Genomic DNA, 13,174 nt, shown 5'->3' on the forward strand with positions numbered 1-13,174 from the left:
GTACCTGCCCTGGGAGTGTTTGATGGGACAGTGTAGAGGGAGCTTTACTCTGTATCTAACCCGTGCTGTACCTGCCCTGGGAGTGTTTGATGGGACATTGTAGAGTGAGCTTTACGCTATATCTAACCCGTGCTGTACCTGATCTGGGAGTGTTTGATGGGACAGTGTAGAGGGAGCTTTACTCTGTATCTAACCCATGCTGTACCTGATCTGGGAGTGTTTGATGGGACAGTGTAGAGGGAGCTTTACTCTGTATCTAACCCCGTGCTGTACCTGCCCTGGGAGTGTTTGATGGGACAGTGTAGAGGGAGCTTTACTCTGTATCTAACCCGTGCTGTACCTGCCCTGGGAGTGTTTGATGGGACAGTGTAGAGGGAGCTTTACTCTGTATCTAACCCATGCTGTACCTGCCCTGGGAGTGTTTGATGGGACAGTGTAGAGGGAGCTTTACTCTGTATCTAACCCGTGCTGTACCTGCCCTGGGAGTGTTTGATGGGACAGTGTAGAGGGAGCTTTACTCTGTATCTAACCCGTGCTGTACCTGCCCTGGGACTGTTTGATGGGACAGTGTAGAGGGAGCTTTACTCTGTATCTAACCCCGTGCTGTACCTGCCCTGGGAGTGTTTGATGGGACAGTGTAGAGGGAGCTTTACTCTGTATCTAACCCGTGCTGTACCTGCCCTGGGAGTGTTTGATGGGACAGTGTAGAGGGAGCTTTACTCTGTATCTAACCCCGTGCTGTACCTGCCCTGGGAGTGTTTGATGGGACAGTGTAGAGGGAGCTTTACTCTGTATCTAACCCATGCTGTACCTGCCCTGGGAGTGTTTGATGGGACAGTGTAGAGGGAGCTTTACTCTGTATCCAACCCGTGCTGTACCTGTCCTGGGAGTGTTTGATGGGACAGTGTAGAGGGAGCTTTACTCTGTATCTAACCCGTGCTGTACCTGATCTGGGAGTGTTTGATGGGACAGTGTAGAGGGAGCTTTACTCTGTATCTAACCTGTGCTGTACCTGTTTCAGTGCTTATGTGAAACTCAGCACTGTTATCACTAACATTGTTGAGCAAAAAATGACTTCAAATCCATTAAGCTGGAAAAGCTTGGTAACATTCTGCCCCAGTTGGCTCACTTGACTTCACTCTCTCACCCCCGCGTCAGAAGGGGTTCAAGCCGCACTCCAGAGACCTGGACACATAATCAGGTCTGAATCTCCCTGTGCAGTACTGAGAGAGTGCTGCACTGTTGGCGGTGCCGTCCTTTACTTGAGACGCTAAACTGAGGCCCCGCCTGCCTGTTCAGGTGGATATAAAACAGCCCAGGCACTTTTAGAAGAACAGGGAGTTCTCCCAGCTGCCTGAGCAACGCCCTCACCCCACCCCGCCCCCACCGATACCACTAAAAGCAGATTCATTGGCCATCCACCTCATTTACTGCTTATGGGATCTTCCTGTGTGCACAGTAGACTGCCGTGTTTGCCGACATAACACCGCCTGCATACTGACTACATTTAGTAGAGGTAATTCATTAGATGAAGTGTTTCGGGATGTCCTGAGAGTGATTTGGTGCTGTTGAAATGTCTTCCTCACCTCTCCTCTGTGGGCAGACCCATTATCTCAGGTGATATTCCCAAAGCTCCATCAGTACAGACGACACTGCTCTCCATTTTTAACCAGCACTTTCCTCTTTTATATGGGGAGAGCCCTGGGTATAAACTGCAACCCTAGGGATGGGAGATCCCTATTGGCCCATTACCAGAGACACAAAGGGCAAGAGGCCATCAAGGCCGGTGTCCTCAGCTGGCGAGCCTCCCTCCCCAACCCCCAATCAGACGACTCATGTGGGAGGCAGAAACTCCATAAAGCAGTCACGCCAGCAACAGAAGACCACGTTTACACACATTACATGGCGTAGCTGCCCCTCTTGTCCTTGATAAGACCACGGAGGAGTTTCTCATTGAAACGTATCAAATTCTGACAGGGCTCGACAGACTGGATGCAGGGAGGATGTTTCCCCTGGCTGGGGGGTCGAGAACGAGGGCTCACAGTCTCAGGATACGGGGTAGGACATTTAGGACTGAGATGAGGAGAAATGTCTTCACTCAGAGGGTGGTGAACCTGTGGAATTCTCTACCACAGAAGGCTGTGGAGGCCAAGTCACTGAATCTATTTAAGGAGATGGATAGATTTCTAGACACAAAAGGCATCAAGGGGTATGGGGAGAGAGTGGGACTATGGTATTGAGATAGAGGATCAGCCATGACCATATTGAATGGCGGAGCAGGCTCGAGGGGCCGAATGGCCGACTCCTGCTCCTGTTTTTCTGTGTTTCCATGTCAAGTTGCTGCTGTGAACTTGGATATTTCTCTTGCCCTACTTCAACATTCAGCATTAACACACTTTTGCCCTCCTTTTCAAAACAGCAAACCCATTTCTGATGTCAAACACAAAATTGATTCAGGATTGTTTAATTCATATTTTTTTTTTCTTCCTCAGAACAATCTGTGGCCAATTTCTGAGGCCTTTGCATCACGAGCTGCTGGAGCCAAAGTTCTGGAGGGCTTTGATTTGGATAAACACCCACCTTCCGGTCCGATATTGCCATTGGAATCTTTCCCTCCTCCTCTTTCAATCTACAGGGACAAGCTGAGTTTTAACGGGGCTTTGGGCCCGAGTGCCTTCAATCAGATTCATTTTCTCTTTTTGTTCACCATTTGTCACAGAGAAGAGGAAAAGCACTTTCAAAATGAATGAACTGTTGAGGAGAAAATAACCTTGTGCTGACCCAGTCATTGCCGAAGAAATCAGATATCGCAGAAAGCCAAACACTATATAAATTACTTTTTCTTCACCGAAGGGAACAGCACGAGATGTTAGTGTTACTGATATCTTAGCAGCAGTGGGATAAAAAAAAAAAAAACCCTCTTTATTCTGATCTCAACCAGCGTAGAGGATGGCTCCTTCAACACGCATTACAGCATCGCATGGCAATTTCAAATTCCCATCCTGCACGGACTGAAAACAGTGAAAAACAAACTGGCAGTACAATTGTAGGTCTGTCACTGCATAACCCTGGGGTACAGTACTGGTGGGTACATGTCTGTCACTGTATAACACTGGGGTACAGTACTGGTGGGTACAGGTCTGTCACTGTATAACACTGGGGTACAGTACTGGTGGGTACAGGTCTGTCACTGTATAACACTGGGGTACAGTACTGGTGGGTACAGGTCTGTCACTAACACTGGGGTACAGTACTGGTGGGTACAGGTCTGTCACTAACACTGGGGTACAGTACTGGTGGGTACAGGTCTGTCACTGTCACTGTATAACACTGGGTTACAGTACTGGTGGGTACAGGTCTGTCACTGTATAACACTGGGGTACAGTACTGGTGGGTACAGGTCTGTCACTGTATAACACGGGGGTACAGTACTGGTGGGTACAGGTCTGTCACTGTATAACCCTGGGGTACAGTACTGGTGGGTACAGGTCTGTCACTGTACAACCCTGGGGTACAGTACTGGTGGGTACAGGTCTGTCACTAACACTGGGGTACAGTACTGGTGGGTACAGGTCTGTCACTGTATAACACTGGGGTACAGTACTGGTGGGTACAGGTCTGTCACTGTATAACACTGGGGTACAGTACTGGTGGGTACAGGTCTGTCTCTGTATAACACTGGGGTACAGTACTGGTGGGTACAGGTCTGTCACTGTATAACACTGGGGTACAGTACTGGTGGGTACAGGTCTGTCACTGTATAACACTGGGGTACAGTACTGGTGGGTACAGGTCTGTCACTGTATAACACTGCGGTACAGTACTGGTGGGTACAGGTCTGTCACTGTATAACACTGGGGTACAGTACTGGTGGGTACAGGTCTGTCACTGTATAACACTGGGGTACAGTACTGGTGGGTACAGGTCTGTCACTGTATAACACTGGGGTACAGTACTGGTGGGTACAGGTCTGTCACTGTATAACACTGCGGTACAGTACTGGTGGGTACAGGTCTGTCACTGTATAACCCTGGGGTACAGTACTGGTGGGTACAGGTCTGTCACTGTATAACCCTGGTGTACAGTACTGGTGGGTACAGGTCTGTCACTGTATAACACTGGGGTACAGTACTGGTGGGTACAGGTCTGTCACTGTATAACACTGGGGTACAGTACTGGTGGGTGCAGGTCTGTCACTGTATAACACTGGGGTACAGCACTGGTGGGTACAGGTCTGTCACTGTATAACACTGCAGTACAGTACTGGTGGGTACAGGTCTGTCACTGTATAACACTGCGGTACAGTACTGGTGGGTACAGGTCTGTCACTGTATAACACTGCGGTACAGTACTGGTGGGTACAGGTCTGTCACTGTATAACACTTGGGTACAGTACTGGTGGGTACAGGTCTGTCACTGTATAACACTGGGGTACAGTACTGGTGGGTACAGGTCTGTCACTGTATAACACTGGGGTACAGTACTGGTGGGTACAGGTCTGTCACTGTATAACACGGGTACAGTACTGGTGGGTACAGGTCTGTCACTGTATAACATGGGTACAGTACTGGTGGGTACAGGTCTGTCACTAACACTGGGGTACAGTACTGGTGGGTACAGGTCTGTCACTGTATAACCCTGGGGTACAGTACTGGTGGGTACAGGTCTGTCACTAACACTGGGGTACAGTACTGGTGGGTACAGGTCTGTCACTGTATAACACTGGGGTACAGTACTGGTGGGTACAGGTCTGTCACTAACACTGGGGTACAGTACTGGTGGGTACAGGTCTGTCACTAACACTGGGGTACAGTACTGGTGGGTACAGGTCTGTCACTGTATAACACTGGGGTACAGTACTGGTGGGTACAGGTCTGTCACTGTATAACACTGGGGTACAGTACTGGTGGGTACAGGTCTGTCACTGTATAACACTGGGGTACAGTACTGGTGGGTACAGGTCTGTCACTGTATAACACTGGGGTACAGTACTGGTGGGTACAGGTCTGTCACTGTATAACACTGGGGTACAGTACTGGTGGGTACAGGTCTGTCACTGTATAACACTGCGGTACAGTACTGGTGGGTACAGGTCTGTCACTGTATAACACTGCGGTACAGTACTGGTGGGTACAGGTCTGTCACTGTATAACACTGGGGTGCAGTACTGGTGGGTACAGGTCTGTCACTGTATAACACTGGGGTACAGTACTGGTGGGTACAGGTCTGTCACTGTATAACACTGGGGTACAGTACTGGTGGGTACAGGTCTGTCACTGTATAACACTGCGGTACAGTACTGGTGGGTACAGGTCTGTCACTGTATAACACTGCGGTACAGTACTGGTGGGTACAGGTCTGTCACTGTATAACACTTGGGTACAGTACTGGTGGGTACAGGTCTGTCACTGTATAACACTGGGGTACAGTACTGGTGGGTACAGGTCTGTCACTGTATAACACGGGTGCAGTACTGGTGGGTACAGGTCTGTCACTGTATAACACTGGGGTACAGTACTGGTGGGTACAGGTCTGTCACTGTATAACACTGGGGTACAGGTCTGTCACTGTATAACACTGGGGTGCAGTACTGGTGGGTGCAGGTCTGTCACTGTATAACACTGGGGTGCAGTACTGGTGGGTGCAGGTCTGTCACTGTATAACACTGGGGTGCAGTACTGGTGGGTACAGGTCTGTCACTGTATAACACTGGGGTACAGTACTGGTGGGTGCAGGTCTGTCACTGTATAACACTGGGGTACAGTACTGGTGGGTACAGGTCTGTCACTGTATAACACTGGGGTGCAGTACTGGTGGGTGCAGGTCTGTCACTGTGTAACACTGGGGTGCAGTACTGGTGGGTGCAGGTCTGTCACTGTATAACACTGGGGTGCAGTACTGGTGGGTACAGGTCTGTCGCTGTATAACACGAGTACAGTACTGGTGGGTACAGGTCTGTCACTGTATAACACTGGGGTACAGTACTGGTGGGTACAGGTCTGTCACTGTATAACACTGGGGTACAGTACTGGTGGGTACAGGTCTGTCACTGTATAACACTGGGGTACAGTACTGGTGGGTCCAGGTCTGTCACTGTATAACACTGGGGTGCAGTACTGGTGGGTACAGGTCTGTCACTGTATAACACTGGGGTGCAGTACTGGTGGGTGCAGGTCTGTCACTGTATAACACTGCGGTACAGTACTGGTGGGTACAGGTCTGTCACTGTATAACACTGCGGTACAGTACTGGTGGGTACAGGTCTGTCACTGTATAACACTGGGGTGCAGTACTGGTGGGTACAGGTCTGTCACTGTATAACACTGGGGTACAGTACTGGTGGGTACAGGTCTGTCACTGTATAACACTGGGGTACAGTACTGGTGGGTACAGGTCTGTCACTGTATAACACTGCGGTACAGTACTGGTGGGTACAGGTCTGTCACTGTATAACACTGCGGTACAGTACTGGTGGGTACAGGTCTGTCACTGTATAACACTTGGGTACAGTACTGGTGGGTACAGGTCTGTCACTGTATAACACTGGGGTACAGTACTGGTGGGTACAGGTCTGTCACTGTATAACACGGGTGCAGTACTGGTGGGTACAGGTCTGTCACTGTATAACACTGGGGTACAGTACTGGTGGGTACAGGTCTGTCACTGTATAACACTGGGGTACAGGTCTGTCACTGTATAACACTGGGGTGCAGTACTGGTGGGTGCAGGTCTGTCACTGTATAACACTGGGGTGCAGTACTGGTGGGTGCAGGTCTGTCACTGTATAACACTGGGGTGCAGTACTGGTGGGTACAGGTCTGTCACTGTATAACACTGGGGTACAGTACTGGTGGGTGCAGGTCTGTCACTGTATAACACTGGGGTACAGTACTGGTGGGTACAGGTCTGTCACTGTATAACACTGGGGTGCAGTACTGGTGGGTGCAGGTCTGTCACTGTGTAACACTGGGGTGCAGTACTGGTGGGTGCAGGTCTGTCACTGTATAACACTGGGGTGCAGTACTGGTGGGTACAGGTCTGTCGCTGTATAACACGAGTACAGTACTGGTGGGTACAGGTCTGTCACTGTATAACACTGGGGTACAGTACTGGTGGGTACAGGTCTGTCACTGTATAACACTGGGGTACAGTACTGGTGGGTACAGGTCTGTCACTGTATAACACTGGGGTACAGTACTGGTGGGTCCAGGTCTGTCACTGTATAACACTGGGGTGCAGTACTGGTGGGTACAGGTCTGTCACTGTATAACACTGGGGTGCAGTACTGGTGGGTGCAGGTCTGTCACTGTATAACACTGGGGTGCAGTACTGGTGGGTACAGGTCTGTCACTATAACACTGGGGTGCAGTACTGGTGGGTACAGGTCTGTCACTATAACACTGGGGTGCAGTACTGGTGGGTACAGGTCTGTCGCTGTATAACACTGGGGTACAGTACTGGTGGGTACAGGTCTGTCACTATAACACTGGGGTGCAGTACTGGTGGGTACAGGTCTGTCGCTGTATAACACTGGGGTACAGTACTGGTGGGTACAGGTCTGTCACGATAACACTGGGGTGCAGTACTGGTGGGTACAGGTCTGTCACTATAACACTGGGGTGCAGTACTGGTGGGTACAGGTCTGTCGCTGTATAACACTGGGGTGCAGTACTGGTGGGTACAGGTCTGTCGCTGTATAACACTGGGGTACAGTACTGGTGGGTACAGGTCTGTCACTGTATAACACTGGGGTACAGTACTGGTGGGGACAGGTCTGTCACTGTATAACACGGGCACAGTACGGGGGGGTACAGGTCTGTCACTGTATAACACTGGGGTGCAGTACTGGTGGGTACAGGTCTGTCACTGTATAACACTGGGGTACAGTACTGGTGGGTACAGGTCTGTCACTATAACACTGGGCTGCAGTACTGGTGGGTACAGGTCTGTCGCTGTATAACACTGGGGTACAGTACTGGTGGGTCCAGGTCTGTCACTGTATAACACTGGGGTGCAGTGCTGGTGGGTACAGGTCTGTCACTGTATAACACTGGGGTGCAGTACTGGTGGGTGCAGGTCTGTCACTGTATAACACTGGGGTGCAGTACTGGTGGGTGCAGGTCTGTCACTGTATAACACTGGGGTACAGTACTGGTGGGTCCAGGTCTGTCACTGTATAACACTGGGGTGCAGTACTGGTGGGTACAGGTCTGTCACTGTATAACACTGGGGTGCAGTACTGGTGGGTGCAGGTCTGTCACTGTATAACACTGGGGTGCAGTACTGGTGGGTGCAGGTCTGTCACTGTATAACACTGGGGTACAGTACTGGTGGGTACAGGTCTGTCGCTGTATAACATTGGGGTACAGTACTGGTGGGTCCAGGTCTGTCACTGTATAACACTGGGGTGCAGTACTGGTGGGTACAGGTCTGTCACTGTATAACACTGGGGTGCAGTACTGGTGGGTGCAGGTCTGTCACTGTATAACACTGGGGTGCAGTACTGGTGGGTGCAGGTCTGTCACTGTATAACACTGGGGTACAGTACTGGTGGGTCCAGGTCTGTCACTGTATAACACTGGGGTACAGTACTGGTGGGTACAGGTCTGTCACTGTATAACACTGGGGTACAGTACTGGTGGGTACAAGTCTGTCACTGTATAACACTGGGGTACAGTACTGGTGGGTACAGGTCTGTCACTGTATAACACTGGGGTACAGTACTGGTGGGTACAGGTCTGTCACTGTATAACACGGGTACAGTACTGGTGGGGACAGGCCTGTCACTGTATAACACGGGCACAGTACTGGTGGGTACAGGTCTGTCACTATAACACTGGGGTACAGTACTGGTGGGTACAGGTCTGTCACTGTATAACACGGACACAGTACTGGGGGGTACAGGTCTGTCACTGTATAACACGAGTACAGTACTGGTGGGTACAGGTCTGTCACTGTATAACACGGGCACAGTACTGGTGGGTACAGGTCTGTCACTGTATAACACTGGGGTACAGTACTGGTGGGTACAGGTCTGTCACTGTATAACACGGGTACAGTACTGGTGGGTACAGGTCTGTCACTGTGGGTGGGCGTGCGTGCCTGTGTGATGTTATCTCAATGACTCTTCCACCTCAGTACATCGAGTCAGCACGCCTGCAGGTTACGTACCTGATTGTGTTTCCACTGCCACAGGATGTCGTACGGTAACTGGAAGTCAATCCGCTTCTGCCTCAAGTACTTGCCTGAAAAGCAAAGACATTAACATTTAGGACGGCCACAGTACCAGTCATCAAAACCAGGCAACATCGGGCGCTGCCACACTGTTGACCCGCAGCTATCACATGTATAAAGACACAAATGTTTGCACAGCCTGAACTAGAGTGGTTCCAGCACGGAAACAGGCCATTGGGCCCAACTAGTCCATGCCGGTGTTTATGCTCCACACGAGCCTCCTCCCACCCCTCTTCATCTCACCCTGACGCACGGATTAAAAACACGAAGAAGCTATTTCTATTTTTCCTCAAACCACACGGAGTTTCACCATTTCCCACGTGGCCAGAGTGTGGGAGTCCCAATCGGGAGCACGGGTGGGTGGGGAGGGAAATGAAACAAAGGCTAAACCAGGCTAGCTGCTTTCTGTGTCCAATATGATGTAGCCTCAAACACCACGGAGGGGGATCTTCCTCTTCAAGCGTGCCCAGTATTGGGCGGGATCGTGGCAGAAATACTGCCCGCGCCTACCCAGCCCACCGCACGCAAATAGCAACACGGTCAGATTCCCAGCGGATTTTCCTTCTCTCCGCCAGGTTATCACTGCTTCCCGGGGCCGCCACGTAGGTTCGGGAATGTGGCAGTACATGAAGGGAGAGGGCCTCCTCTCCCTCAGACACGTGACGGTTAAAGGCCCCAGTCTCAGCCGAGGCGGAGTTGGACATCGACTGCAATCTTCAGAGTGCCTCTGCCCCTTTAAGGTCCCTCGCTGGGTGTGGTAAACCACTGTTATAACCTAAATAACAACAGAAAATGCTGGAAAAACTCAGCAAGTCAGGCAACATCCGTGGAGAGAAATTTGAGTTGACGTTTCGGGTTTGACCCTTCTTCAAAACTGGAGAGAAAAGGAACTAGATCGAAGGCAGGTTATAACCTGCCTGTGTCTGTATGTGTATTCCACTAGGTACAGGTCTGGACATGCCTCGGCTGACTCCTCCCACTATTCCAGGTATATAAGTGACTACCTCCCAGTACCTTAGTATTCTGGACGGGTCGACCACTCGAGACAAGACCTTCATTCTTTAGTTAATAAAAGCCTGATTGTTACTCGCTCAACCTCAGTCTTTTGAGTAATTGATGGCGCATCACTGGGACCCTGCCATGCATACTTAATGAGCTCCAACCCAAGAAAATGGGTTGGGGCAGATATGGAAAGGCGGATGGAGGTTCGGCTCCGCTTGAATTCCACCCCAGAGAGGAGAATCTCCCCCCTGAATCTACAACTCTAACCCTCGTGTCCCCTACAATGCCTCCCACACGGTAAGCTTCAATCCTGCCAACGCTTGCTTTGTGCTCCTGTACTAACATTTGGACAGCAAACTCAGGAAGCAAGAACTCACACTCTCAAGGCTCCAATTTACCACCTCTTACGTGGCGGCTTGGCTCAGTTGGTAGCGTTGCTGCCTTTGTGGGTTCAAGGCCTGTACCAGGAGCTTACGGTCGCACTCTCCTGCAGTACTGAGGGAGTGCCACATTGTCAGAAGTATAGTGAACAGTGAGGAGGAGTGTGATAGGCTTCAGGAAGACACAGGCAGGCTGCTGAAATGGGCGGACACGTGACATTTGAAATTTAACACAGAAAAGTGTGAAGTGATACATTTTGGTAGAAAGAATGAGGAGAGGAAATATAAACGAAATGGTACAATGCTGAAGGGGGTGCACGAACAGTGACACCGAGGGATTTGTGTGCACAAATCGTTGAAGGTGGCAGGGCAGGTTGAGAAAGCAGTTAAAAAGGCTTACAGGATCCTGGGTTTCATGAATAGAGGTATAGAGAACAAAAGTGTAGAAATTATGATGAACCTGTATAAAACACTGGTTTGACCCCAACTGGACTTTTGTGTACAATTCTGGGCAACGCACTTTAGGAAGGATGTGAAGACCTTAGAGAGGGTGCAAAAAAGATTTACGAGAATGATTCCAGGAATGAGGGACTTCAGATAAAATTGATAGACTGGAGAAGCTGGGGTTGTTCTCCTTGGAGCAGAGAAGATTGAGAGGAGATTTGATAGAGGTGTTCAAAATCATGAGGGGTCTGGACAGAGTAGATAGAGAGAAACTGTTCCCATTGGCGGAAGGGTCGCGAACCAGAGGACACAGATTTAAGGTGATTGGCAAAAGAACCAAAGGCGACATGAGGAAAAACTTTTTACGCAGCGAGTGGGTATGATCTGCCTGAAAGGGTAGTGGAGACAGATACAATCACGGCTTTCAAAAGGGAGTTGGATAAGTATCTGAAGGAAAGAAAGTTGTAGGGTTATGGGGAAAGGGCAGTGCACTGGGACTAGCCGAAGTGCTCCTGCAGAGTCGGCACGGGCTCGACGGGCCGAATGGCCACCTTCTGTGCTGTAACCATTCTATGATTCTAAGTGCTGTTCGGTGGACGAGATGTTAAAACAGAGGTTCTATCGGTTTGATCTGGTGGGTCAGAAGAATGTTAATGGTCTTTTGAAGAAGTGTAGGGACTTCTCCAGTGCCTTGGACAACATTGCTCCATAACACCGTGCAAAACAGGTTAACACGTCATCCATTTCACTGGAGTGTCAGCCGTGACTCAGTGGGCAGCACTCTCGCCTCAGGGTCAGAAGGTGGTGGGTTCAAGTCCCCACTCCAGGGACTTCAGCACATAAAGCTAGACTGACACTGCAGTATAGTGCTGAGGGAGCGCCGCACTGTCGCAGGGGCGGTACTGAGGGAGCGCCGCACTGTCGGAGGGGCAGTACTGAGGGAGCGCCGCACTGTCGCAGGGGCGGTACTGAGGGAGCGCCGCACTGTCGGAGGGGCAGTACTGAGGGAGCGCCGCACTGTCGGAGAGGCAGTACTGAGGGAGCGCCGCACTGTCGGAGGGGCAGTACTGAGGGAGCGCCGCACTGTCGGAGGGGCAGTACTGAGGGAGCGCCGCACTGTCGGAGGGGCAGAACTGAGGGAGCGCCGCACTGTCGGAGGGGCGGTACTGAGGGAGCGCCGCACTGTCGATGGGGCGGTACTGAGGGAGTGCCGCACTGTCGGAGGGGCGGTACTGAGGGAGCGCCGCACTGTCGGAGGGGCGGCACTGAGGGAGCGCCACACTGTCAGAGCGGCAGTACTGAGGGAGCGCCGCACTGTTGGAGGGGCAGTACTGAGGGAGCGCCGCACTGTCGGAGGGGCAGTACTGAGGGAGCGCCACACTGTCAGAGGGGCAGTACTGAGGGAGCGCCGCACTGTTGGAGGGGCAGAACTGAGGGAGCGCCGCACTGTCGGAGGGGCGGTACTGAGGGAGCGCCGCACTGTCGGAGGGGCAGTACTGAGGGAGCATCGCACTGTCGGAGGGGTGGTACTGAGGGAGCGCCGCACTGTCTTTTGGATGACACGTTAAACTGAGGTCCCCGTCTGCCCTCTCAGGTAGACGTAAAAGATCCCACGGCCACTACTTCGAAGACGACCGGTGTCCTGGCCAAAATTTATCCTTAAACCAACATCACTAAAAACAGATGATCAGGTCATTATCACATTGTTGTTTGTGGGAGCTTGCTGTGCCGAAATTAGCTGCCGCGTTTCCTACATTACAACAGTGACTACACTTCAAAAGCACTTAATTGGCTGTGAAGAGCTTTGGGATGTCCTGAGATTGTGAAAGGCGCTGGAGAAACGTGAGTCTTGCTTCCTTTTGCCGTTTGCTGGATCTCGCTGGGCACAGCTGGTGCATCTGCCTACATAACAGCAGTCACCACACTTGAGAATAATTGACTGCATGTGAAATGCTTGGAGACATTTCTGAGTGCCAATGTTAAGGGCTCCAAGTGCAAATCTTTCCTTCACAGTACCTCCAGCCAGTCCAGCTGAGTTCTGACTGTTCCATTCCTGCCAATCAATATACAGGATTCCACGAGGCAAGTTGACCTCAGGCCATCGTCAGGTCCTC

At 51.1% G+C, this 13,174-nt stretch overlaps 1 protein-coding gene across 1 annotated transcript in view; it reads right to left on the reverse strand.

Moving 5' to 3' along the window:
• The window catches only part of ash1l (ash1 (absent, small, or homeotic)-like (Drosophila)), a 255,851-nt gene that overhangs the window by 88,622 nt on the left and 154,055 nt on the right, over positions 1-13,174 (reverse strand). Inside the window, 1 exon segment of the mRNA XM_085978244.1 lies at positions 9,172-9,245. Within this exon segment, the coding sequence (XP_085834370.1) occupies positions 9,172-9,245 (74 nt within the window).

The sequence above is a fragment of the Somniosus microcephalus genome, unplaced genomic scaffold, assembly GCF_052327205.1.
Source record: "Somniosus microcephalus isolate GS21.2 unplaced genomic scaffold, FLI_Smic_1.0 unresolved_chr7, whole genome shotgun sequence".
Lineage (NCBI taxonomy): Eukaryota > Metazoa > Chordata > Chondrichthyes > Squaliformes > Somniosidae > Somniosus > Somniosus microcephalus.